General features: G+C 40.9%; 4 protein-coding genes across 6 annotated transcripts in view; 1 reads left to right on the top strand and 3 right to left on the bottom strand.

Moving 5' to 3' along the window:
* Try29F (Trypsin 29F) overlaps positions 1 to 27,946 on the bottom strand; it is a 33,624-nt gene that overhangs the window by 4,238 nt on the left and 1,440 nt on the right. For all 3 annotated transcript variants that reach the window (XM_033381147.1, XM_033381148.1, XM_033381149.1), the window contains exon 2: positions 26,756 to 26,972. In XM_033381147.1, the coding sequence (XP_033237038.1) occupies positions 26,937 to 26,972 (36 nt within the window). In that variant the 3' untranslated portion in view covers positions 26,756 to 26,936. The remainder of the gene's footprint in view (positions 1 to 26,755; positions 26,973 to 27,946) is intronic.
* Positions 7,103 to 8,086, top strand: LOC4816211 (mitochondrial 2-oxodicarboxylate carrier). The gene has a single exon (XM_001355800.4). It carries the CDS (start codon positions 7,140 to 7,142, stop codon positions 8,055 to 8,057), a length of 918 nt encoding a protein of 305 aa, XP_001355836.3. The 5' UTR covers positions 7,103 to 7,139; the 3' UTR covers positions 8,058 to 8,086.
* Positions 20,514 to 21,252, bottom strand: LOC4816110 (uncharacterized). Its single transcript, XM_001355799.4, has 3 exons — positions 21,108 to 21,252; positions 20,863 to 21,039; positions 20,514 to 20,797 (listed from the first exon to the last, which is right to left on the bottom strand). The coding sequence occupies exons 1-3, from the start codon at positions 21,163 to 21,165 to the stop codon at positions 20,580 to 20,582; spliced, it is 453 nt and encodes a 150-aa protein (XP_001355835.2). The 5' UTR covers positions 21,166 to 21,252; the 3' UTR covers positions 20,514 to 20,579.
* LOC6902399 (uncharacterized) lies at positions 23,053 to 23,852 on the bottom strand. Its single transcript, XM_002133298.3, has 3 exons — positions 23,695 to 23,852; positions 23,449 to 23,631; positions 23,053 to 23,374 (listed from the first exon to the last, which is right to left on the bottom strand). Exons 1-3 carry the CDS (start codon positions 23,750 to 23,752, stop codon positions 23,154 to 23,156), a joined length of 462 nt encoding a protein of 153 aa, XP_002133334.2. The 5' UTR covers positions 23,753 to 23,852; the 3' UTR covers positions 23,053 to 23,153.

Genomic DNA, 27,946 nt, shown 5'->3' with positions numbered 1-27,946 from the left:
TTGAGCGGCAGCTTCGGTTTTCAGCTTCAATAAAAAGAAATGCTCTTTCTTATCCCAGAAAATACTGCCAGACAGGACTGTAGCATCCTGCAGGATGTGTTGCACCATTTACTGCAGCCTGTTGTGTGTGTCTGATGCTTGGATCACCCCCTCCACCCCTCCTCCTGGCGCACTCCTGCCACCCGCCTTGTCATTTAACTGTCAGTTTCTCGGCTTGTTTGTGTCGCCCGGCTGTCGCTTAAATGTCGCCCCGAGGAGGCGCCAGAGCCCGCCAAGGGTTGGTAAAGTGCAAGGCGTGGCAGCGAATACAAATGGGAAATCTGTTGTGTGCGACTCCTTGGCGGTGATTATCTCTCCGCGGCCTGCCGGGATATTTTGACTCGAACGAGAGCGAGAGACAGAGACAGAAGGAGAGTTCGATTGGCCAAAAGATAATTGATAAGGATAATTATATGTAAATGAAAATGGAGTTTAAAATCTTCGATGGATGCATATAAATTGTAATTATTTCTTATGAAATCTCTTTCGAAAGACCTCTTCTAGCGCTTGCCTGCGTTCAAAAATTAAGAAAAAAATAAAGTTAAAGTTTTAATTCATATTTTTAAGACATTCAAAAATTAAGGAATCGCCCAGAACAAATTTTAAAAATACTACAAAATGTTAACAAGAAATTCTCAAAATTAATAAAAATACAAGAAATGTATTAATTAACAGAAAATTCCAAAAAATTAAATAAAAATAGCAGATAATACTGCAAATAACTCGAAAATGTCAAAAATTAATTTATTGACTGAATGTTTGTTTTAATAAATAAAAAATATAAATATATTAAATTGCCCCTTAAAAATATCAAAAAATACAAAAAAAATTATAAAATATGAAATGTAAAAGAATATTTTAAACACTGAAAAAATACAAAAAAAAAATGCAAACAAAAATAACCAAAATAATAAAACAAACAAAAAAACCTATAGACTTAAAATTCCCCAAAAAAGTATTAAAAATACAACAAATTATTCATTGAATGGTCCAGAAATAGAGAGGTAGAGGTTGAAGTACTTTCCGGCGGATCTATGCATGGATTGCGATAATTTCAAAGGAAATCCACTCTTAGTGTCTGGCTAAATCAAACGAAACGAATGTCTGATGGAAAAGTTATGAAACCCGTTGAACAATCAGCTGAATATCATAGAAAATGTTAGCCCATTTCTATATAAATCATTTGCCCGCCAATTGCCATCGTTCTCCATTCAGAATATTCAAATTTTCCAGCTTCCTCGCGCCGCCTAATTGATTGCATTTGCCAAAAAGAATCCACACAGAAAGAAAAAAAAAATTCAATAAACTAGTTAGCCAAAAGCCATGAAAAAGTGCTGAGAGGGGACGAGAGCGAAGCGATGAAAGCCAAACGAGAAACATATTTTAGCCATGAAATTTATGCCGCCACACACTAAATGAATTTCCAGTAGACAGAGGATGACCAAGGACCTACTGAAACCAGGACGAAAGAGAGGGAGACGGCACAACACCAACAAAGGACAAATGCAAACAATGCAGATAATTTAGTTGGCTGCGGCGGCGGCGGCGGCGGCGGATAGTTTGCAACAAAAGCACAACACAGAGGGAAAGCAGGAGGCGGCAGGACCAAAAGAGGCCTCCTGCCAACTTGTTTAAATTGGCGATGAATGGGGGGCGGGGGAACGAGAAGGAGAAGGAGAGAACTAAATCCATTGGCACGCCACAAAAATAGTTAACTTTGTGCTGGGGGAACGTTTAAATTATGCAGGCTCCACAGGATACACTGGACACTGGGATACACTGGGACACGCTGGGACACACTGGCAGTGTATCCCCATCTGTTCGCTGGAGCTGCTGTGTTTGTTTGCTAAACGTCTGTCAGAGTCTACAAATGTTTGCATTTGGCATTCAAAAAGTTCATGTAGAAATGAAATTAAGTTGACTCCGTCCCAAGTGGCTTTAAGGATTTACAAGATACAAGATACCAGATACCAGAGTGTATCTAAGCCCCAAAAGATCTCCGTCCTTGTGTGTGTGTGTGTTTGTGTGTGTGTGGGGCCCCACAAAATGCAGCTCATTTAAACACATGTCACAATACTTTCGCACAGCTGTCACTTTGACAATTTTCTAGATGAGTTTCTTGCGATTTCGTCCTGGCTTCCGCCTCATGTATCCACAGCCAAAAAAAAAAGCAGCAGGCGAATCTTTAAGCAACATATCTCTGTCGTCGGTCTCGTCCTTTGGCAGCGTCTGGTGCGTAGGTCTGTCAACGTCATCATCATCGTAATGTGGCACCCACAGAGGCAGACACACCCACACATCCACACACACACGCATCACACGTTGGCTTTGGCTTCTTCTTTAACTTTTTGGAGACACGCGTATTGAAGACTTATATCACTGGAATTACGAGTATTGCAAAAATGCCAAACAGATGTGGTTTTCCAGAGGCTCTTTTTTTACAGCCAAGGGAATTTTTAAAGAAGTCGAAAGAAGAGGTTTTTGAGTGGTTTGCTAAAGGGTTTCCTATAGGGTTTTCTATCATTACTTTTCACTTGAATCATGCAGGTTCTGTGGGATTTTACACTTACATTTCAATTCATTTTGTTCTTTTTTGTATATTTTATAGCTTTTTTCCTTGATCTACTTGGAGTCTATCGTCCACCTATTCCATATCTCTTCTTTCCTCCTTGATTTGCATCATGGCTTTCCATATTTCCTCGTTATTTCTTTCGATTCGCCGCTGTCCCTCCTGCCTTTGAGTCCCTACTGCCAATTGATAGCTCCCTGCATATATAGCTCTCTTCAGAGATAATTTTTCATTTAATACGAGGTTTATCCATTGTAAAACGCAGCTTTTCTTCGAAAATACCTTTGCATTAACAAAATTAAAATCCATGGCCATGGAGTGCTTTACTTTACAATTTCGTGCGGGGCTCTTCTCTATTCATAATATTTCTAGTTTCTCCCGGAAGTAGGAAGGATGCGCTTTGTGGACAGGACAACCATCTTCAATCTTCAGGGAGTGTGTGCTGTCGCGGTTTCCTAGGAAGTAAATTTCGTTATCGTTTATTATTATTATTATGCGCGATGTGTGAAATGTCTGAGTCCGCTGGCATACCACCCTCTGTGGCAGTGTGGCTGTGTGGCAGTGGCAGTGTGGCAGTGGCAGTGGCAGCGTGCGCCGTGTTTGTGTTGTGACGTGGGAAATAAATTTATATTCATAACACACAGGGACGACGACCAGAAGGAGATACGGATGGAGGCTGAGGCTGAGGCTGTGGATGAGGCATAGAGTAGCATACAGCGACATGCATACAAAGTGCTTTATGTGTGCCACAAGATGCTGGGGCAGGCAGGGGGCTGCGGTAGCATTCCATCAACAAGACTTGCAAGTTTTTTGATTAAACTCGAGTGGTGTGTGTGTGTGTGTGTACGAGGGAGAGGGTAGATTTTATTTTTTGGGGGCGTCTGCAGCTTATTAAAGCAACGTCGTGCCGGAGTCGACTCGAGTCGAGTGCGTGTCGGAGTGGAGTTCATGTTGCAGCTAATGGGATTAGCGTTGCATCCAGGGATAGCGAGAGCCCTTCAGATGGTAGTAGTAGTGCTGGCTTCTTCTTCCAATCTCCTCCATATATTGATTACTAATTTACTTGCCAGAGACGTTGCCACGTCACAACTTTCCACAAAACTTCATATATCACGTCAGCAGATCCCCCAGTTCCCAGATCCCAGATGCTTGCCAGACAGATGCAGATAACTCGATTTTAAGGTAGCCCCAAAACTCTTGGCATTAACATGATGTCGGCAAGGGAGGACTAAAGTTGCAACATGCGTCGTCCGCTTGATGCTTCTTGGATGGGACAACTTGCTCATGGACAACTTCGTCGTCGTCATCCTCGTCGTCGTCGTCATATAAAATGTACAAAGACAAGGTAATTTTGGGGAACAGCAGGGGGGGGACTCGCATCAGACAGCAGCGTGCAGTGGCAGCGACAGTGGCAGGTCCAAGTTCCACTCAAAGTCATTCATGCTTGAAGTCAAACGACGAACCTCCGCACAACAATCAAAAAAGCGTTGCGAAAGTCAAAGATGCCGCAGGGCCATTGGAACTAACACAAAAAACGTGAATACCCTCACCCCCTTTTCCCACCCTTCTCTTTGGGGAGGGATTGGTAGAGTATGGCAATGGGTTTGGGGATTTTTCGGGCCATGTGCAATGCAATAACTTGCCAAAATGACACCATGTCCTTGGGGTCTACTTTTTTCGGGAAGAGCACAGCAGCGCGTGTTGTATCGATAACGGGTTTGTCGCTGCCGCATCTCTCCTGCGGGGAGTGGGGAGCGGAATAAGTATGCAATCGTGTCTGCACATCATATGTTTGCTAGGGAACTCCACCGCCGGGGGAGTACATTGAGAGAAAAGAGTACCCTGCGTTTGAAGGGGGCCATTCGGTTATGGGAACTTATTGGGAAACCATTGCAAAGATTCCTATCATTCCATAGTATAATTTTCTACGAATAATGTGTAAATACTAGATGAAGATATGCCACAAAATCCATCAGAAACACTTTACAAGTCTTTTCTTAATTTCCCCTTTTTCACCTGCAAATTTCTCTCAGTGTAGTCCACGGTCTATGCAAACACAATGAGAAATCATGCACAAATCGAGCAAATTGCATATTTCTTACGCGACTGGAGCGACTTTTAATTTTTCATGCGAGAATTGCAGTCAAGTTCTTGGAGACTGCAGTTTTTCCTCCTACATTTCCCACATTTCCTACATTGCGATTTCCATTTCGATTCCCCTTTGGGGACATTCGTTTCCTTTGCCATTTGTTTGGCCGTATGTGTGTGTGTGTGTGTGTGTGGCTTGTAAATTTCCCTTGTCGGACCATCGCCACACTCAGAGGCGCTTGATTGAGCTCACGTTTCGCCGGAGCCGGTGCCGGTGCCATACAGCCAGCCTCCCAGTTTTTTGACTGTCAGAAAGAGTAGCGAATATTTCCACATACTCTGCCCCCGACTCGGCGCCCCCCTGACTTTTTATTCAAAAAATATAGTACCATGAAGTGGAATGCATACTCGAATAAGCCCTAAAATTAAACCCAACAGCAGCGAGAACTCCTTTTATTTCCCCCGTGTCTGTGTGGCAGCGAACTTTGCCGCAATTTTCGTTTAGTTTGGGACGTGGCCTACGGAATGGGGTTTTTCGTATCCCACCCCCCTTTAGGTACAAATTTCAAACATCATTGTCTTTAATCAAACAGCATTAAAATTTACACATGTACCTCGTCGTATTTGTACCCAAAAAAGATCCCTAATCCCAATACCCCCCCATTTGAATCCCTTTTCCTTTTTCAACATTTTTGCATGTCACACGGCGTATTGCAAAACATGAGTATGTAAATTTTGTTGTGTTCTTTTCCTTCTTTCCTATTCAGGGAACACCCATAAGAGGTCCTTCTCCCTCTGCTCCATTATATGCTCTGTATTAAGTACAGGAGTTGATTTCACATGTGTCGTCTGGCTGGGGGATGGTGTGGATGGGGTGGCACGGTGGCAGGGTGGCAGGGTCCTCTGTGAAAAATGTTGCAAAGATGCAAAACAACTGCTGGCAGTTTGTCAAATTTGATTTGTCATACATCAAATGGCTTTAAAATGACAAGGAGGATGTCTGCTGACAGCCAGGATGGAGTATATATTGCGGGTGTCCTTTTTTGCAATGGAATTTCCATGGAGAAAATAGAGAAAATAAAGTGTGCTGTTGGAAAATAGCTAAAAGTGTTGATGTGGAAACTGTACAAGGAAATGTATGTGGGTTTTTCGATACAGGGAATGGTCATCATACAAAGAGTTTATCCAATGAAGTGGAATATATTTGAAGGGTGGCATGGACAGAACAGTTAATTAACAAAAGGGAAGAAAGTTTACTAGTTCAATATTCTATTCTCATATCTTTTTAGTTCTTATAGGACGTCCTTTGGGTATTTTCCAATGCTCTAAAATTAGTCTCTTAGCAGCTTCTGTACCCAATCACTGTATTCCCCCCCTTCCTTACTCTTCTCTCTGTTCAACTCTTCTGCTGTCAAGTCCTCCCAGGACTCTCCTTCTCCCCTGCCATTGTGGCCACCCAATTAATCAGAGCCATTGCCAGATGTTATGCTCCAGCCAACAACCTCTTGAGCTTTCGCTTCTTTAATAGTCACTTCATCATTCAGCAGGGGAGGGCTACCCATCTGGCACACTTCACCTGGCGCCTAGCCTAAGTGGAGTGCTCATTTACTTAATATTCTAATATAAATTTAACGTACTCCATCAAAAGTGCAGCCACCTCGGTAGCCAGAACAAGATTGAGATGAAGAATGGAGGGGCAATAGCAGCCGCAGGACCTGCAAAGGTACTTGTGAGACCTTGCACAGTTGAAGGACATGGAAATGAAACTCATTTGCCTCATCAGAGGCGAACCATAGAGTGTGGGCGATGCCATGTAAAAGGAGACTCTACAGTTGGTTGTACCCAAGGACCCAAGGACCCTAGCCTGGTCTACATTCAGCGCTGCAGCCTGACAAGCAAATTGCCAGGATACACACCTAGCCACAGACAATGTCCTGCCTTCTGCCTCCTGCCTCCTGCTGCTGCTGCCTCCTGCTCCTGCTCCTGCTGTTCATTCTGGTGCTCGCTCGCGTGTTAAACTTCGCCTCCAACATGGAAACTCGAGAGCTGAACACAACCCACAAGACCACCACACAAAAGAGGAGGATGCGGACGGGGCTGGTAATGGATGTACTGTGGGACAGTGGGACTGAGGCGGACTAAGGGGACTGGTGTGGGGGGGTGAGGGCTGTGTGACCATGACTAATTTGTTAGCAATTATGTTGGATTGACGTCCCCGGATTGGGCCACATTAGCATAATTGTTGTTATGAGATCCAGACCCTTCTGGCACCAGACCCACAGCTGACTTTTTGATGGCAATGCAGAGGTGCACTTGACATTCATTAACATCAGGACCCAGAGAGAAAGCTACACTAGATAGAGTGACCCAAAAACAGTGCGAAAACTCCGACTTTGAGATTTACTTCAGTTTAAAGAGCATTTAGCTTATATTTTGTGAATGAATGGGACCCCAAGTGGAGCCCGAATGGGAGCCAATGCCGGGTAAATCAAGAGCCCTCTTCCAATTTGCGGCTGGCGGATCGGCGGGTCTCCTGGAGCTATTGCTTCTGCATCCATTGGATGTCGTCAAGACACGGTTGCAGCTGCAGGGCGTGCAAGCAGCCGCCGGAGAGCTCCGTTACACGGGTGTCTTTGACTGCATTTCGAAGATCTACAGCCACGAGGGTGTTGCTGCCTTTTGGAAGGGCATTGTGCCCCCCATATGCTCGGAGACCCCGAAGCGAGCTGCCAAGTTTGTGGTTTACGAGCAGGCCAAGCCCCTTTTCCTGTTTGGAGCACTCCAACCGACGGCCCTAACGCATGCCATGGCTGGGGCATTGGCGGGAACCCTGGAGTGTTTTTTCCTGAATCCGTTTGAGGTGGTTAAGATCACACAGCAGGCGGATCGCAGTGATTCCCTCAACACGCTGACGGTGGCCAGGAGAATCGTTCAGACCGATGGATATGGCATCAAAGGACTCTACCGAGGGATCACAGCCCTCATGATCCGCAATGCCATCTTTCATTTCGCATATTTTGGTATCTATCAAGGACTTAAAGATGAAATTCCCGCCTATCAGCATGACCTCGCGGAGTTCTTTCGCAGGGGGGCCATTGGGTTCTTTTCGAGCAGCATTAGCTGTTTGTTCAGTACCACTTTCGATGTGGCCAAATCCCGAATACAGGGTCCACAGCCCACCAAGGGATCCATCAAATATAAATGGACTGTGCCCACGATCAAGACGATATACGAAGAGGAGGGCTTTCGAGCGTTGTACAAAGGCTTGAGTGTCAAGATAATGCGTGCGGGACCAGGAGGTGCTATTCTAATGCTGGCCTACGAGTATGGCTATGAGTATTTGACGTATAAATATGGTTGAAATATGTGTAATATATCTAGTTCTATAAATCTGTGTGGTGTGTCGTTGGAAACCACAACAAAACTAGTTATCGATAATTATCGATTTTGCAATTTACATCATAAGCTATGAATAATTATCTAAAACGCTTTATTGACCATCGATCGACATCTTTCGCATGAGAAAAGGGTATTTCCTGATCGATAGCTTATCGATTAATTGATTTCCAGCACCATAAGTGAAATAACCATCGATTAACATTTATTTCCCATTTCAAAGGACTCTTTTCTTACCGATTACTTATCGATTAATTAACTTTTACCACAAACTTTGAAATCGTTTCATTAACCATCGACAAAGGCCACTTTCTCATTGTAATATCACCGTTTAATTCTTTTACACCAATAACAATTAAATAATTATTGAAAACGTTTCATTAGCCATCGATTAAGACATATATCGCATGAAAAAACTTTCTAAAGGACTTCCAATCTGTGCAACATCCTTTTATCAATAAAACAAATAGAAATTAAGTATCCAACAAAGTTTCCACAGACTCCAAACGGAAAAGTCGCTTAAATAAAAAACCTCAACTAGTTTGGTTGCTCTTTTCAGTTTCTGTTTGGGTTTTCGGTTACCTTCACACAAAACCTGACCACAGACCGCAGTTCTACATGTTTTACAATTTGCACTTAATTGTTTAGAGCTCTACAACGACAACGACAACGACATCGAGGAGAGCAGAGCACAGGTCTACTGCAACATCAGAGACACAGCATCAACAAGCAACGACAATTATAAGCCAGCCATAACAACAATTACAATTACAGGCAGAGAACACAGAGAGAAAACTTACAAGGGGAAATGAATTGTAATTAATTTATGCCGAGTGCTGGAAAGTGTTTTGCGGGCGGATGGTCTCTCAAAGTGAGCTACTGGACTTTGTTTCCTGCTTTCTTACCACAGCATTCTTATTCCCACTTATTCTCTGGTCTTTGTAGACCTCTCGTATTCGTTTGGGATCAGGGGTATATTGGATTTTGTACAGCGAAAGAACTTCCTAGCTATAGTCCACAAATCGTATGTTTAATATTCTGTGATACCCATACAGATACCCAATATATAAACAGATCATTACTGACGGAGGAAACAAGTTGTGGCTTCTACAGTTTTAAAGATAGAGGACTTATATTTAATAGAGGTCTTGATAGGGTAAATATCTAACTAAATGACAAGAATCATTACAATCGGTTAATTATTACAGCCTGAATTTAAGATAAAGCTATAGCTTCGTCAATTTTGAAGATAGGTGTCTCATATTTTATAGTTTTTTTCCTAAACACAATATCTATATATAGTGCAAGAATCATTAAAATCGGGTGGATTTTAGATAGAATTCACTTATGTTCCTTAACATTTTCTGTCTTTTATCTCTCCTGATAGTATTTCCCATCAAAACAAACCCATTTCCGCCCAAAAAGAAGTCATATCTATGTACCAGGTATTATCTAGTCGAAAACCTATGGTTCTTTTCTGTGTTTTTTCCTTCTTTTTGTTTGGTTTCATTGCACTTGACACTCCCACGTAATTGTGTGGTAATTGAAGAGTCCTTTCATGGCGGAAAGGAATTGCAATTAAGAGCTATTAAGGTGAACAGCAGGAGAGCCAGCACAGAGGCAAAGGAAGCTGCTGGCTAATCGCCGAGAAGAGGAGAAGGGCGAGGACCTCCAACACGACAGCCCGACAATTATCATATGGCTGAAATCGAGCGAACCAAACCATAAATCAATGTTAAATGCTGGGATAAATATCTGCAAGCTACAAATCAACATTTTCAAGCCATCAATCAACATTTTCAAACATAAGTTTGAGCATTCCATAGTTGGGGCTGTGGCTGGGTGGAGGGGGAGTAAGGCCATCAAATAGAGTTTCATGCTTAATTAGTTTTAATGCGTAATAAGCATATTTCTCGTCTAAATTAGCCAAAAACATCGACTGAAACGAACGAGGCGGGCCAAACAAAATGTTCAATTGTAATGGCAATTTGGGGAGGCCTTAAAGTATGCAATGCACATTTTCAATTATTCATAGATGAAATTGCAAATGCGTAATGAAATGAAATCAAAAGCAGAATTTCCAATACGCAGCCCTATATATAGAGACCTCCCAAATGCCCACAGCCTCATACACAATCCCTATCTGAGCGACTGAACGACTGAACGACTGAATGGCTGGATGGCTGGATGGCTGGACTACACATCATTTCCCAGTGGAGTGGAGTGGAAATGCCCTTGAGCCATTTGCCATGTTCATGTCGACGTCATTTTCCATGGTATTGTAATTACACTAATCTATACTCGTATTTCGTGTGTGTCTTTGTGTGGCAACAGCTATGTAAATGCATTTGAAATTGACCCTGGAGACATTTTTGGTTTGCATGGTTTGGAAACTGCATTTATTGTTTCACCCGAGCATTGTGTGTGTTTAATTGTTTGCCAGAAGAGTATTTTCCCGGCTTCTTATTGCTAATTTCTAGATGGTTTTGTGGCGAGTATATACATATGTACAAATCTATCCGACCGACAAGCCTCATTAATTAAGTGGAAAGTGCGTTTCCACTTTTGCACAATTTTCATATGCAAATTATTTTCTGTTTCTCTATCAAATGAACCCAAAGATTCCATACACAAAGCACCCAACAAAAACTCAACCAATTACTAAACACAAAATTTGGCTTTTTGAAAAATTCTCCACCCAAAATATTGCAAACAAATTGAATTAACACAAAATGCAATGCACAATACAATTTAATTGCTTCAAAAACCAGAGAAAGAGAGAGAGAGAGATCTCTCACTTCTGTGTCGATGTCTAGTCAATAAAATATGAATTATTTGAAATATTTAAACGTACCAGAAAATAAATCAAATGCCAATGCTCGACACCATCAAAAGGCTGAATCAGAGAGAGTCAGAAAGAGAGAGAGCGAGAGAGTAGAAGGCACACAACTGAGTGAGAGGCAAAATTTACAACAATTTTATTTCTCCATTTTTTTTGTGTGGTATTGTTGCCTGCCAAATACATTTTTTTCCGACTCAACATTATATTGGTGCTCTTTGGAGCGGGCTTTAGGACTTCGAGCAGAGGTTTGCAGTGCGGAGAATTATAAATAACGATTTTACAGATGCCTATATAAGTATAACATTCCTCATCTGCAACAATTTCAATGATGCAGCTTTTTTTATCCCCTACTTATCTATCATTTTCCATAATATATGGCTAGATCCTTTCATGGATCTACGTTAAAAGCTCGGTGGATCCACGGTAGTTTTATTCAAAGCCCAAATATACTTGATTGGATGATCATTTCCCATCTCTACCCCAGAAATGTTTTCTGTGAGGGTATCAAGCACTTCGGGCGTGAAATCTTTTTGTTATTTTTTCGTTTTTTTATTTATTGGGAAACAGCAAAAATTGTGTTGTAGCTGTTGTGGTTGTCTAAATAAATTTTTTATTGACCATGGTTAACGCTTCACTGGCCAATAACCAGAGACAGGGGCAGACACACACACACACACACAAAGAAAAAGAGAGAGGGGCAGACACACAGAGAGAAAGAGAGAGAGAGGGCGGCAGGAGAGTGTGAAAAAGGCAAAAACCACTGGAGAATGCCAAAACCAGTGGCAGGAGTGGCAGGAGCAGCCAGGCAGTCAGCAAGAGGAGTGCTCAAAGTTCTGGCTTGCCACACACAACGCCTCAAAGCATGCCACAAGTTATATTCACACACCAGAACACACACACACACACGCACAGGCACACAGGCAGTATCTGTGGGAGCGAATAAATGTATGAATGAATGAATGAAATGTTCAAATTACACATGTTATACACAATTGTTGGTAGAAAATATGATTATGCTCGAGGGTGAAAAAGGCCCACAGAACGATAACCAGAACGAGACCGAGAACCAGAATCCAAGGGCATGGCTAACGAAACTTGAAATTCTTGCCGCTGAATGTGTGACACGGTATATGTAGGTGTGTTTTTGTGGGTGTTTAGGTGGGTGTGTGTGTGACTGAGTTTGTGGATGGTTTCTTCCTTAGAGTATACTCTTGCGGAGATTTTTTGGGAGCAATTTGAAATATTTGAAACCTCAATAAAATTTTCGATTTCCGAATGTAATTTTTTTCTAAAGTTCATGTTTTTCTTTGCCAAAAAAAGATACTTTCGAAAGTCCTAAACAATATTAATGAAGAATATTCCTTAATTTTCAGAAAATTTCAACGTAAATTCGATGTCCCATAGGATTTTCCATAACAACAAAAATAAATAACAATTATAAAGTGGTACAAATATTACAAAAACGGCCTGAGATTAGTCCCATAAAATACCAAAAAAATAGTACATAAACGAAATATTTAAAACTATACCTTTTCTTCTATTCAAACTGCTTTAATCTCATAATTGATTACTCTATCATTCAGTAAGAACATGCCGTATTCGTTCTTAAACATTTGTTATGCCAAAAAACACATTCCATAAATTCATAACACGTTTTCCGGTTACCTTCATTCCTGGTGGCATAGCCATCGAATGTTCAGACGGGTTTTATCCTTTATTCTTGACTTGGCTTTTATTTTTTGTACGAGTATTTTACGTGTCTCATGTGTTCTTCTCGTGCGTTTTCATTTTCAACTTTAAAGCCAGAAGACAGGAGTCCCCGGGTCGTTGGGACTGAGGAGTTTGGTTGAAAATGAAATGAAATTAATATGAAGTTTGACTTAACGCCTCATAAATCATTGTCCAATTTTCAGACGACGACGACATCAGGACGCAGGACGCAGGACTCGCAGGAGTAGCAGCGGCAATATGTGGCTGAGAGTGTGAGAGATGACGATGAGGCGAAGGCGATGGCGACTATCCTGTGGTGGCATCGTTGTCCTGCTGACGTTGTAACACAAACACACTTAAAATGATTGAAATATATGTAGAGTCGAGTCGGATATATATGCGTAACATGGCACGACATTGCCCTATCCTATATATAGCAGAGAGTAGTACACATACTCGTACGAGTCACTGTATATATAGTATTGGAGCTGCCCTGCCAGACGAGCGGCGTTTTGCTGGGAAGACAGAAGACTTCCTCATTACACGCTTGTCACGTGCACATTTAACGTTCCGTTGCACACACAGATACACTCACATACATAATTATGCACACACACACACACACACAGAGAGAGCGAGGAGACACCAACACCAAGCCGCATGACAGTCATTCATATTAATATTGTCGGTCAAAAGCGGAGAAAGCGGCGAAAGAGCGCACAAAAAAAGAGCCACCGCAAAGCGAAACGAGAAGCTCTTTAGACGCCAGAAATTTCGACTTGAATACAAATTTCTAGCACCAAAAAAAAGCAGCAGACTTAACTGTATTTAAGTTATAAAAATGGTTTTCTTAATATATTAAAAACATTAAAGTTTAGAGCTATCAAAATTATAAAGAACATCCCTTTAATTTACTCCGCAAATAAATCTGAAATCTAGAGAAAACCAATCCCTTAAAATCCAACTAAGGAACTCCCATCAAGTCCTTGTTTAAGTTAGTCAACTGCTGGCTGGAATATGCAAATTCCTTTATGCAGAGAACAAACTACAAGGACTATCTATGTATGTACATCGTAGAAGCAATGCATGGCAAGTGTTTTTCAATTTGTTTTGCAAATTGAGAAACTACTCGCAGGAAGCCAGAGACACCAAAAATGGACTCAAATTTAAGCCACAATTTGTACAGAATTTAAGCCATAAAATCTGCGTAACAGAAATAAATAAAATTGCAGATTTTGGCCATCAAAAAATAAGACCCTTAAATTCACTTAATCTTTCACGAATCAACTTTTAATTTCATTTCAAAATATGCTGTGTGCCCTACTATTTCGAATGTGCAATTTAATGGCCAACTAAAACAGACCCTGGCAGAAACTACAGCCACTACCAGGGTCATTAAGCTTGGACTTGAAACACTGACCACATGAGCCGAAACCACATGACGCCCCACGCTCATCCTGCCACACACACAGCCTGAGCCACATTACGGGATAATTAAACATGCTGCGCACGTGCAACGGCTGCTTTCAACATTTTATGCTCAAGCAAAAATGATATAAAATGCATAGGAGACGACTGGGGAGCCAGGCCATGTGTGTGTCTGTGTCTGGGGCTCTGTTTTCCACAAATTGAACCCCACAAGTAGACTGCTGACCGAGGCAGACAGCATCCAGCAGGCAGCTTTCAGCAGCAACAATTTTTATATATATTAATTAAAAGGAATTTTACGCGCTAATGAAATAAAATGTGAAAGTGTGTGTGCGGAAAGGAAGGGAAATATAATAAAGATATAGGAAGCTATGGCAAAAGCATGCCACACTTTAATTTGGAAGCACATTGCACATACACCCTGCCAGTATCCTGTGGGGGTACGTATTTCGTAAAGAAAATAATCCCACAAAAGAAAATCATCTCGTAGCTCTTGCTTCAGCCAAAGTTGCAGAACCACTGAATTCTTGATAAGGATTATCAAATAATTCACGTTTGAAAGCAGCTCTTCGAACATGTTGCGTCTGTTAACGGTAACATTCCGGTTTGAAGGATGGGTGGGCGGTGACTGTACCTCCCGGAGATAATGATGGCTATTGCTCATTGAATATTTGAGTGCTTGAGTGCAGTAATTAATTGGAGGCCCCCAGAAATTCGGCTGTGATTTCCATTTCTTATAATTATGAGAATAAATATGTGCACTTTTCATTAAAGCAATGGCAGATCCAGACATCCCCTCCAGCATCTCTGTCGTGTCCATTTACATCCTTTATTTTATCCCGAATGCTGACCCATATCGTGGCAGCTCTGTCAACGTTTTTCTGCAAATATTTTGACAGCTGTCACGCCCAAAAAGGGAAAGTGACAGTGCACTGACCCCACTTCCGGCTGTACCTCATTGGGGAGAGATCTGTCTCCTTCTTTATAGTTGAAAATTAATAGTCGCTAGTTGCTTGCTTATGCAAGCTCCTGCTCTCCCGCCTCCTGCCTCCTGCCCCTACGGCGTGTGCATTGCATTGGTTTCCATTTTGTATATTCGGTTGCGGCATCAAGGTGCCAACGTAGAGGAGCGACTGGGTGTGGGTGGCAACCCTGGTCGTTCCCGGAGAGTGGACACGCGTTCAGGCAAACAATACCAATTACCAAGCGCGTAACAGCCCAGCAGCACAGGATATAGCCAGGTCGTAGGATATGAGAGTCTCTGTCTGGTGTACGTGTGCGGTGCATCTCTCGTCGTCTCTGTGTGGGTGAGTGCTTCCTGTCTGACTGCCCTCACATATTCATATAGCCACGGTACACAGACACATACATTCATACATATATGTGCGGCTGTGTGTCAACTCTGGCCAATGCAGATGTCTGCTTGCGTTTGTTTTTTGCTGTTTGTTCGTTTAACTGACATTCGTCCACTGTTATTTTTTCGCCCTCTCCGCCAGTATCCAAACATTTTTTTGTTGGATTCTCTCTCATTTTTTTTTATCTTTTGTTTGGAGTCACTCCCTGACCGAGAACCCATTGTACAATTTTAATTGGCGTTTCAGTTATTGAAATGTTGCACCCAGATCGATTTAAGTGTACCCTATAGTAGGTAGGGTAGGTAGGGTATCGTGGAAAAATGGAACATGGAATGGAACACACGCGCCGCGTGTCGTGCAGCAGATCCTCTCGGTTTGCTTGGGTTTCCGAGCGCAAAAAGCTTTATTCGCAGCCAAATAGTCGGTTAGTTTATGCACTAAGAATCCAGAGGAAATATCTCTATTACAAGAAACCGTTTCACCGAAAGAAATAGCTTTACTATTTACCAGTTCCGTAAAAGATTTACCACATTCCGAGCAATTTCTTGAGTTTTTCCGCCATAAAAGTAAGTGCATCCACTAGTCCCCCGTTAAAGCACATTCCAGCATTTATTTTGCAGGATATTAACAGTCAATAATGTCAGGTTATTGTCGAACATATGCGGCAGCGATTTTTCATTGTCGCCTCCAATAAAATGTTTTCTCCCTTTTTCCCATCTGCAGACTTTTAGCGCCGTTTTCCCGGTGCATTTCACTTTTAATATGCTTAATGCGGAAGAAGAACAATAACTTTATAAAGTGTCACTTCTGGCGTTGCCAATAATGATTGATTTTCAGCTCGAGGGCTATCTGCGATGGCCATGTGTGCATAGAGCAGATTTCCCTTAAGCAGATGTCCACAACTTAATTGAGTTGCAACGGATTCTCCGATTTAATTTAATTTTCCCTGCCTGGGCTTTCTCTTTGTTTTCGTTTGTTTCAGCTTTTCTTGGGGGCGGTGTTAATCATAATATGTGGCCAGGTATCCATCCAGCTTTCTGCATTCCTGTGGTGCTTTAGCAATTGTTTTGCTAATAACAAACACGAAGCTCTCTAATTCCCTGTCCCTGCAATCTATGCACTTTCTCCTCATCCATCCACACAGGCAGCCATCCGACAGCTCACGTTGGCGCCTTGGCAAAGGATTAAGGCATGCTCCTGTCATGCATAAATTCTGCAAGATGTGCAACAGAGAGAACTGCTGGTAGGAGGAGCCTGGGGTCTGGGATTTGATTATACTACGTTGCGTTTGAAAATTTTAAGGAAGATAATTCCTAAATCTGAAAATTACCAAATTTATGATAATTTTCTGCTACACGTTCACATATGCTACTGCTCTGTAAGGTCGGAAAGTAGGTCCCAAAGACAATATAATTTCAAAAGACAGATAGAGGATAGAGCCACCAACAAAATCCACCCTGAAAGAATCGTGTACTATGGAAATGTATGGGCTTTATTCTGGAGACTCTTTACTCCCACATTTTAAAAGGGTTTACTTTCCTTAAAAATTCGATTATGATTAAGCCTCTTGCAAAACTCAAAAAATACGTTTTCACAACCCAAAATCTGTAAATCATAAGCTTCCATTCGCCGCAGTCTCTGTTTCAACATCATCATCATATCATGTTTAATCCCTAATAAAGTTTCAGGGTTCGACACCCAGCAAACAAGCCAAAATATCTTTCTAATGACTTACAAACAAAACCCCGAAACCCGAGACCGAACCCAAACTTCCGTTTGGGAGCCACAACAGCAGCTAAAGACTTTGCTAATCTCTGAACAAAACCTCAACAGAAGCCCCATCGTCGACTACTACCGCCTCCTTCTAATGCATTTTGCGACAATGCGATAAACGTTTTAGGCAAATATTACAATAATAATTTACGAATACAACAATTCTCATCATATTAGTTTGTGTGTGTGTGGCCAAAGGGATTTGATGCTTGAATTTAAGGCACCATTTTTTGTTTGTGGATTTTCACTTTTCAATTGAATATTCCTGGCATTTACACTTGTTCGTGTCTCTCATAAATTATGGCCAGTATTTTTGGCTGTACAGCCAACGAATGTGAAAGCATTTTGGATGCTTAGATGTTTGTGTTTTTGATTTATTTGTTTCAGAATTAAATTGTGAGAAATGTGAGAAGAGAAGTGAATCCTTTTACCTCATTTCATTTGATTTTGTGAATATTCAAATAAAATATAAGATTTCATAAGCATAAACAGCTTAAAAGAATGCGATTTCATTTGAGTGAAATATTTTCGCAATTTAATTTGCACATCTTTAAAATCAGAACGAAAATAGAGAGATTAATGGTGGTGATTTCAATTATGCATGCACATAGTTACTATAAGTACATATTTATTAATTCAATGAAAATGAAAATGAAAATGGAATTGGAATCGAAAGAGAGACAAAATCGGTACTAAATCACCATAAACATCATCATTTGTTTCTCTTTAACGCCAGTGCAGTGCACAGTGCATGTGGAATTTTTCAATTTAATTCCGATTTTAGCATCATAATTCAAATTGACTTTTCCTTTAATACTGCACATTCTTAAAATGCCTGGCCCAGACCGCATGCTCGTACTGCATTTTGTGACAGTTTAAAAATGTTCATAAATATTTAATTGTGCATTCAGTGCAATCGAATGGTAAATTCCATGGCAAATTTCAAACAACTGTCACGATTTCCGTGTCAAATTACAATAATTTTAATTTAAAAAAGATGTGAAATTGAATATAAAATAGAAATAAAAAAACTGTCCAAACGAAGAAAGGACAAACTGAATTAACCACGAATTACAAATCAATTTAAATGCGGAAAAAACTTTTGGACGAACGAAGGAAACTTCTCGTTATTCTGTTAGCCTTGGGTAGCGGAAAAGCGGAAACTTTTAATTCAATTCCATGTCTCAGGCTTGTCAATAAGAAGGTCCAGGAGACCTGGGTCCTGGGACCTGGGACCCTCTTTTAATGCAGCATTTTTTTTCGTTTGGAAATGAAAATTTGTTTAGTAAATTAAGAGTACTTAAAGTGCAAGTCAAGGAAGAGGCAGGTCTCCCCAATCTCTATCTCCACGTATTCCTTCCCCGGGAACACTGGAACATTATGTATTCTTTTTTAAAACATGCAAAATCACGTCTATGCATCTTAATAACTTTTCGTGCTTGTGCAAACAATGCGAACGTGAAAGTTGAATAGGTTTTTGCTTAGTTATCAGGAGGGTGCCCCCTTTCATCCTCCTGGTGGAAAACGGACAGGAGGAGGAGCAGGGGATGGAGACACAGGCGGGGGAGGGTTCAGGCTATGGACTCTCAATGCATAAATCAAATGTACATATTGTAGTTCAAGTTAAACTTAATTTAGTTTCTTCGAGTTTCGAGCAAGTTTTCGGGAAACGAGAGAGAAAGACAGAAATCGCTGGGAATCCCAAAAATACTCCAGTAAAGTGGGAGTGATTCTGGTTTCTGGGGAGAATGAATAACGTTTGTTATCACAAGTATCATTATTTAGATATGCTGTGCGTTTCAGGTGGAAGTTTGTGTATTGGAATCCATTATTTTCAAAGAGTTTCGCTATCAAAATGATTTAGTCGTAGAATCATACACTTATCGATTCGATTTTTATACAGAATCGAAGAGAAAAGAGAGGAGGATATATTATATATATATAATAATATATATAGAGTACTGATATATTCAATAGCCAGAATGCTTGTGTGCCTCGTGTGATATTAAAGTATATCGAACGAAAGCTTCTGGATTTATCGGAAAAAGTGTCAAAAATCGATTGAATTGGTTATCATCGAATAAATTGATTCATACAATGATAAAACGTATAAATATATCTAAATATAGTCGCCAACAGGTCTACAATGAAAAAACGACTCTTACACGCCTTTGATTACTCATCCTGAGGTCCATATATGTCAAATCCATGGCCATAACTTTGTTTAGAAAGCCCATCCATTCCTATTTCCAGTCCCCAAAACAATTGAATTGCAAGGAAACCAATCAGTCAACAGAGAGGTCATGGGATTGCCCCACGTAACACAGTCTTCCTCCGAAAAAATCACACCAAAAAACAAAGTTTCAACAATACAAAAATTAATTGATGACGTACACACACGCATACACGCACACAGATGCCACAACACAGTGGTGCAGGCACAGATGCGCACAGATGACGCACCAGCACTAATTGGCAGCAACAACAGCACCACCATGTTGGTGGCATATAGCCACGAAGTCGATTTGATAACAGGAGAACAGGAGAGGCATGGGCTCTGGGTTTTGGTTATGAAACAACGTAACGGAGACCGTGACAGAGGGGGGGCGGTAGGTAGGGGGCTGCCAATGGCCTGGACATGGCCAAATCGATGCAGACATAGACGAGCAACAATCAATCAATTAAATGCCTGACTGCAGTTCCCACAACACAACTCCAACGAGAATGAGAACGAGAACGAGAACGAACATGACCCCAATGCAAATAAAAAAAAATAAAATAGAAAAACACAGACTGCCTTTTAGTCAGCCTGGTCTGCACAAAAAAATATTAAAGATTTATTCATGTTTCTGTGTGGCATGCAACACTTAAGTGACATGCATCAAACAGAATATGCCCCTGAAGAGAAAATAGAGGCAAGGGAATCATTTGGACAGAAGACATATTGCTGAAAAATTAGTAGATTTTAACCAAAATTTACATGGCATTGGGAGCACTCAAATGTGGGTCGAAAATATCGAAATTAAAGTGGAAATTTCCATTGAAAGGTCACCCGAAAAGCAAGTGCTAATGGGCATCCCCTGAGTCGTAAACTTTTGGAATTGTTTTAAAACTTAAGTACAAACCGTCTGGCCAGATGTTTAACGTTACTCAACACAAAAGGTGTGTTTGCGTATGTGTGTGGATCGTAAAAAACTAATCAGATTGATTAACAAAATTTGTGAAATAATGTAGAAAACGTGAAGCCCTGGAAATACCAAGAAGGCAATCTAATCATTGAACAGAGATAAGGAGCAAAATGAGCTGTCGCTTATACCAAAAATAATTTATTAACAATTTGTTCTCTATACACTCTTTTTAATTCATCTTTAAAAATAGTCTAGGCATAAGTTTTGACCAACAGCAGGCCCACAACGCCGGCTAGAATTGTGTAGATGCTGCTGCTCACTTTTCCCGCCGGACTCTTGTTGCACTTATCCCCCGAGCAGGTGCGGCAGTGGGTCTTGTTGTAATGCCCATAGGCGGGCTTCAGGCTCAGGTTGCAGGGACCCACAGCGGGATGCAAGCAGCCATGCAGCTGATGGATCACTTGATTGTCTACAAAAAGAATCAACTCTATAAGGATATGGCTCCTGGGAGGATTTGCATACAAGGCTACTCACTCCAGGTGTACTGCAGGGACATGCAATCGAAGCGCGTGCTGGTGGCATTTATCACTCCCTGATGGTAGACCGCCAAGTGGTGGCTGGTCTCATTGGCCGCCGCATTGCTGCAGGTGGTCTTCTTGGGCTTCTTGCAATCGTTGGGGGTGGTGCAGGTGTAGCACACCAATGATTCGGCTTTATTCCAAAGGATATTTGTATCCATTATATTTCTGTAGACATTTCTGATTGTTCGTTTCACTCACCAAACTGCACACAAATAATGGCAATCAGCACACTGGCAATGATGGTTTTCGTATACATTTTTTTCGGGATTTATTTAGTTTTAATCACAATTTTATTTCACGGTTTCTTTGCTCAACGGCTTTTGACTTTAAACTGACTTTTGGTTGCTATTGGAGAACACTTTTATATCGCATTTTGCTCTTTGAAGGTGCGGTCTTTGCGAGAGGGAGAGACTGAGAGAGTGAGAGAGCACGGGCGATAAGCGATATACCATACATGTTATATTAAGATTAGCTTATCGACAAAAGCTTACCGTGAAGGGTGAGGTTTTACGACTTTTTGAATGAAAAGGTTTTCGCCCAGATGTTTTTTCTTCTGGTATTTACATTAAAGAATTCAGTTTTTCGTTTTGATGATTGATTAAAACTAAATCTTAATGCGAATCAAAGCCCTAGTTGTTAGAGCTCGTTAAAATCGTATTTATTTTAACGTTAAACTAGACGGTCGAGTCCCTTGCGCACTCGCTTAGGCTGTGAGCCAACCCCCAGCTCACTCGCCACGTTCGCTCGCAGCGATAACACGAACTCGTTCAACACGAGCTCGTTCAACACGAACTCGGTCTTGCACGATTATAAATGTGCTCTCTTCTTAATTATAACACGCTAAAAACCCCGTTCTAACACGATTAATAAATATGTATTTTTTCAAGACATGACTATTGATGATGGGCAAGAGTTGTTTGGAGATAAAGGCATTCATCACGAATTATTGCTTGAGATTGATTTGCATAAAGCAACCAATGAAGCAGCAGATTTGAAGAAAGCTAACTTTGAAATGGTTTAAACAAAAAAAAAAAAACTTCCAGAAGGATGATCATATGCTAGCAGTTTTTAATCGCCGTTTGAAAAGACGAATTCAGTTTAAGAGAATTAAAGCAGAAGAGTAATAATATTTAATAATCAAGAGGACCCACAAAAAAAAATCTCACCAAGTGAATTGGAAATTTCATATTAATATGCTATAGCCCCTCGTACTTTTAAAATGCCTTCCTTTTTAAATAGTTTAATCTGTTAATGATTTTTATGAATTAAAAAATGTACACCAACTTTTTGATAATTTAGAAAATATTACTATTAAATAATTAAAGCATAATGTAACTTTTTGTTAATTTTGAAAATGTTTGTGAAACTTTAATAAAAACAGACCAAATTTAAGCAATAAAACAATTTTTTTATTGCCTTTTTCGAATTCAAGGAAAGTACCACTTGAATTTTTATTGAATCCATGGAACGTAATGCTCATGTTAAGCTAGACATGGATTCAATAAAAAATGAAGTGGTACGTTCCACTCCATTTCTTGTTTCTAGGAGCGTGTTAGGCGAGGGCAAGGTTCTTTGTTACCAGCTACCACAGTTCCCTCACTCTCCGCTCACTCTCAGGTCTTATCCGACTGAATTATCTATCTTATCTTAATCCAACAGCTTAGTCACAGCCTGAGAATTTTCGCACTTGACTATGTCGGGTGGGGTCGCCGCCTATAAAACCCCCCGAGATATCGCCTGTATCTCGCAATTGTGTGTACCTTCCATATCAATATGCTAGCTATTGCGAAAGCTATAACCATATAATACTTAAAACTGGTAGCGATTGAAAGGGGGAACTTTTCGGATTGAATGGAAATGTTTTAAACTACGTTTGAGGCGATCAATCATAAAAGACTGTGCACAAGGCTGATTCACATAACCCGGATTTCACGGATTTCTTGCCTCATACGTTTGGCATTTTATCCAAACTGGTGACATTGTTTATACTAAATGCCCCACCAAAACCCATAAAGAGCTCATTCGTTGAATTTTTAAGGGAAGGGATAAAGCAACAAATGAATGCCACTCAACTATGAAAAGAGATATCATAAGACGTACGTGAGAAAAGTCAACATTTTTGAGAATAAAAACAAACAAGAAGTCGATTTCCGAGTGGATCCTTCGATGATCCCACAACTATTTTATATTTACAAAACCATGCTTTCGATATTCCACGGATCAAAAGTCCTTTCCGAGTGACATCTAACTAAAAATCTTGGCCAGAAGGAGCGTCAGGACGGAACCAATCATCGTGTAGGCGCTGCCACTGAAGGTTCCCGCAGGATTCTTGTTGCAATAGTTAGTGTTGCAGGTGTCGCAGTCTTTCCTCCAAGCGGTGCTGTTTGCACCGTCCTTCAGATTCAAGTCACAGACCTTGATATCGGGATGGACACAGCCCAGAAATTCGCTGGTGCGATTTTTGTCTGTTGGGGAAATTCGGGAAGGGATTACAACCGAAGGATTCCTTCTAGAGGAGTCGTCATCCCGCAACACTTACACGTGATGTCGGAGTAGGTGAGATTGGTGCACAAGAAGCTCTGGCTGCCTGCTATTTCGGGGACATTGTGCAACGTTGAGAGAATCGTGGTGCTCTCGTTGGCCGTTTTGTTGTTGCAGTCCTGAAGCGTGGGGTTCCGGCAGGTGGCTGCATCCTTGCAGCTGTAGCAGCTCAGGGAATTGGCTAATTTTGAAGTTCGATTCAATTAGCAAAAATGATTCATCCTGCAGCACTCAAATTTCTCACCGAATTGCACGCCCACAAAGGCCACAAGAACCACAGCAAAAATCACTTTCTTCCACATATTTAAGAGTTATTTATTTTATTCTTTTGATCGCGACTGTTCTGCAGACGAGCTCAATGGAAACTGATGCAAATGCACTCCATGGCATCGCGTTATGTAGGGCGGCACATTTGACGATAATAAAAAAGCGGATTTTATACCCAGTATAAAGATTAGATTTGGCCTTATCTACGTGCCACGACCCACATTGAGTCAGTACACATTTCCGAGGAATTGACTAAACCACACAGGCCGAAGACATATTGATTTGAAAGGAAGTACTCCTGAAGGGGAGTGCAATTTCGAAATGCTATTCAGGGCAATATACTTCTAATTCCTTTCCTTTCCGATTGCGAACCATACACATTCACACATATGTATTCATGGATCCCATTTGGTCATTAAAGTATTATCGTTTCGTCTGCAAAACATATCATAAATCATCGGGTATACAATATGTAAAGCAATTCGCAGATAAACAGAGAAATAGGGGGAGATAGAAACCAGAAAAAAGTGGTTATTCTTGTATGGAAATCGTGGAAGCATTTCGGCATGTGTGCCTCGACGAAAACGGTACGACTGTTTGCATATTTGTTCTGTGATTGGTTCCTGTGGAATACTACTGACAGGAATGGTCTTTCAGTGGCAATACTGTATGATAAATATGTTTTCAGGCTGATAAGATAGGGTCATGAATAAATATGTCTATCTTTCTATGGTTTCATGATAACAGATAGCATGCGAAAGTGATACAAAAAAATCTACATTCGGGGTATAAAATATTCAATTAAATTCCAATGAATGTTTAAGAACGCTATAAATATTTTTTCCATTTTCCATAAGCTTGCCTTTACTTAATATTACCTGTGCAGAGTATTTCCCTGAACAATGAATCTATTTAAAATAAATAGAAAAAAATACTAAATACTCATAAAAGACTCATTTAACAGTCATGATCTCACACCCATAAAATAGGTAATGGTTCTGTATTTTCACACAATTTTGAATGTGAAAACAACTTCACAAATAAACTCCCGGATAATATCCCGACCCAGGCAAGGAATAATTTCAAACTAAATTTGAAAGGGACTTTTGCCAGAGGTGAAATTGAAAATCATACATCACAATCCTGGCCATTGCCCAGGACATGCCACGAATATCTAAATAGCAGCACAGCAGCCTCTGGCAGGAGGAACAGCAGACCGCAACGAGGCTAAGCCGCTGTCAAGGATGCGTGGGGGAATACGACGAGTATTACAAATGACAGGACAAATGAGTGACTGCATGGGAAAGCCAGAATCCGAATCAGAATCTACGACAGAGAGAGATGGAGCGCACTCCAATTCTGTAAACAACACAAAAAAAGGCATCGCCTGCGGTCGAGATTTAAAAAAAATATATATGTATATCTATTACGTACGGGGATGTACGATGTTCAGGTAAACAACAGAATTACAATATGCTTTCTTAAAAATTAAAAAAAAAAATACAAGACAACACAGAGCAGAGTAGGAGAAAAGCGCAAGCATGGCCTGACAGGACAATAAGCAAGGATAAGCATCGAAATGATGATGATGATGCGGATGGTTGTGGAGAGTGGCTAAGAGGAGCCAGCCCCCAAAAGAAAGACAAATACAAATACAAATACAAATACAAACACGGTTACGGATCTCCGACAGGCGACAACGATAGCAAAAGTCGTACTCGTAGTCGGCCGGAGCCTTGACAGTTACATTTGTGTCCTGTTGCGGCTCTCCCTACCTCCCTCCATCCCTCTCTCCTTCTGTTCTGTTCTGTTCTTGTATCACTGGCTGTTTTTTGTTACGGGCTTTGTTTTTTTGCACATTCCCGCATGCACATTGCATTTATATTCCAGTCACGTATCCTTTTTAATCCTGACAAGAATATTATTTCCATAAAAAACAGGGAGAGCGAGCTAGTGCCATGGCAACATCCTTGCAGATCAAGCATACGACGCGTAGGCCACCTAACTGAGTCATAGACAAGTCGGAAATGGCCACGAACCAGATGTATTTAATATTTTTGTTGGATTTCATTTCGTTTAAAAGAAAGCGGGCAAACAGGGAAATCGTAGGCTTAAAGTCGGAGAGGAGTCTCCGTTTCATAAGAAAGGCATTAGGGAGAAAATATCATGAAAATCATGATATACCAGCTATAAATATCGGTCTGTTTGGCAGATCTCAGGCCCTGAAAAATCAACTTCATCTTTTCTCATCAATATGCATTCTTCTATTTGGAAAAACATGAAGCCAGTGTATCGAATCCTTTTTTTTATCCCCGTTTGACCACATAACAAATTACAAAAGCTGCAAAATAATTTATAACAATCGATGGGGCAGCTGCTGCTCCTGCGAGAGAGAGAGAGAGAGAACAACAATGTAGACTACAATGCAAACAAATCGACAAACTATAATAATAAGACAGTCCCCATGGTATGCCAGGAGATAAAATTAGAGACTGAAGCGAGAGCGCACAACAAGAGGGGGTGAGGTGGAAGACAGTAGTGGAAGGAACAGATAGTAGGTAGGTAGCGGGGAAGGACTGTGGGGAATGCCCCAGTCATTGCATTGTCTGCAGCAGCTGCAAAAACTTTCAACATCCAATGAAAGGAAACAAACAAATTTTACATTTTCCATGTCTCGACTGTGTCCACTGGACACAGAACAGAAACAGAAACAACAACAACATCTGAGCAACAGGAAGAAAAAGGAGGCAAAAGAAAGCGGAAACGAACCAGAGAGAGAAAAAAGAGTGGAGAAAACCCAGAAGAAAAACAATAAGAAAACAGCTTAAGTACTGCCACAAGTCGTTAGTCGGGGTCACCATTTCCAGGGGAATGGGGGAGGAAAAGGGAGGCACTTTAAAGGGTAAACAATTGTGCATCTTAATTCCATGTTGTACAGTGTTTAACATAATGATAGGAATATTGAGAGTTTTATACCTTATACTCATCGATTATCGATTATTAATTATCAAATATTCGCATTTAGTAGCTGTACTCACATTTTCGATTAGGTTTTCGTGGATGAACATAATTTCCGATGAAAGTTTCCTTTTCTGACAGTTCGATTCCGAAATTTTGTCGATTAGTTGATCTTTTAACGGGGGAACTCTCCATGAGGACATATTTTGAAAATCAAATCGTAGTAATTAATCTGCCCAGCATCTCTCTTCTAGGCAGGCATCATCTTCTAGGACACTCCCGCCAAAAATATGAATTCTGAAAGTTCGATAATAGCATTTAAATTAATACAATATTAATGATGATTCATTAACATTCTCTTTGATATCATATCCTTACAAATCTATACCCACTTTCATATGTAAATGGTTGCTTTTTCTTTGGCTAAAACTAATAATCGAATACTTTCGCTACGCACTATACAGAAGTACACCCCATATCCTGCCCTCTCTTCAGTTCATTTAAGAGTGAAACGTAGCAGTAGCTCCCATGCATTATCCATCTATCCATAACCGTTCAATTTGCAGTTCATGTCTTGACTTCGGTGCTACCCTTCTGCTTCCTTTTTTTTGTGGGTCCTGCCACTTGCTGTTAACAAGTTCACGTGCAAAATTGCAATGACCCAAAGGACATGCCATTCACATATACACACACAGGAGCACTCACAGGAGCACACCCTTTTTTGCAATTTGCAGGGCTCCCCAGAAACCTGCCTTCCTGCCTTCCTTCCTTCCTTTCCGACACGCGTGGTCGCAGTGCTAACTGCTTTGACAACAGCAGCTGGTAAATGGAGAGCATGCAGGATGCAGGAGTTTCGAAAAACAAGAGGCCAAACGACCAGCAACCGGCTGAACAGTTGCACCAATTTGTGGCAGCATTTAATCAACAATTAGTAGTGTGTGCCCCCTCTAAAACACACTTGAAATTGACGATGGAAGTCACAAGGGGACACACCCAAATAAGAAACTTATGGCACCGCCACCCAGAAGTCATATTCACTTTGCATATTGCCTCATCTTGGACTTGTATTTGCCTTTGGGCCAATTATTAAGTAAATTTGCTTTCTCTCTCTGAATGTCTGTCTAGAATTGTCGATATGGATATGGCCGGCGACTCTGTTTGGTTCTCTCTATGCTGCTCTTCCTGCTGCACAGACTGTGTCAATATTATTTTATTGGCTTGAAGGTTTTTCTGGGTCAATTGCATCTAGCTGGCGATGAATGGCCTGAGCA

Source organism: Drosophila pseudoobscura, chromosome 4 (assembly GCF_009870125.1).
Source record: "Drosophila pseudoobscura strain MV-25-SWS-2005 chromosome 4, UCI_Dpse_MV25, whole genome shotgun sequence".
Classification (NCBI taxonomy): Eukaryota; Metazoa; Arthropoda; class Insecta; order Diptera; family Drosophilidae; genus Drosophila; species Drosophila pseudoobscura.
This window is presented reverse-complemented; position numbering and strand designations above follow the sequence as displayed.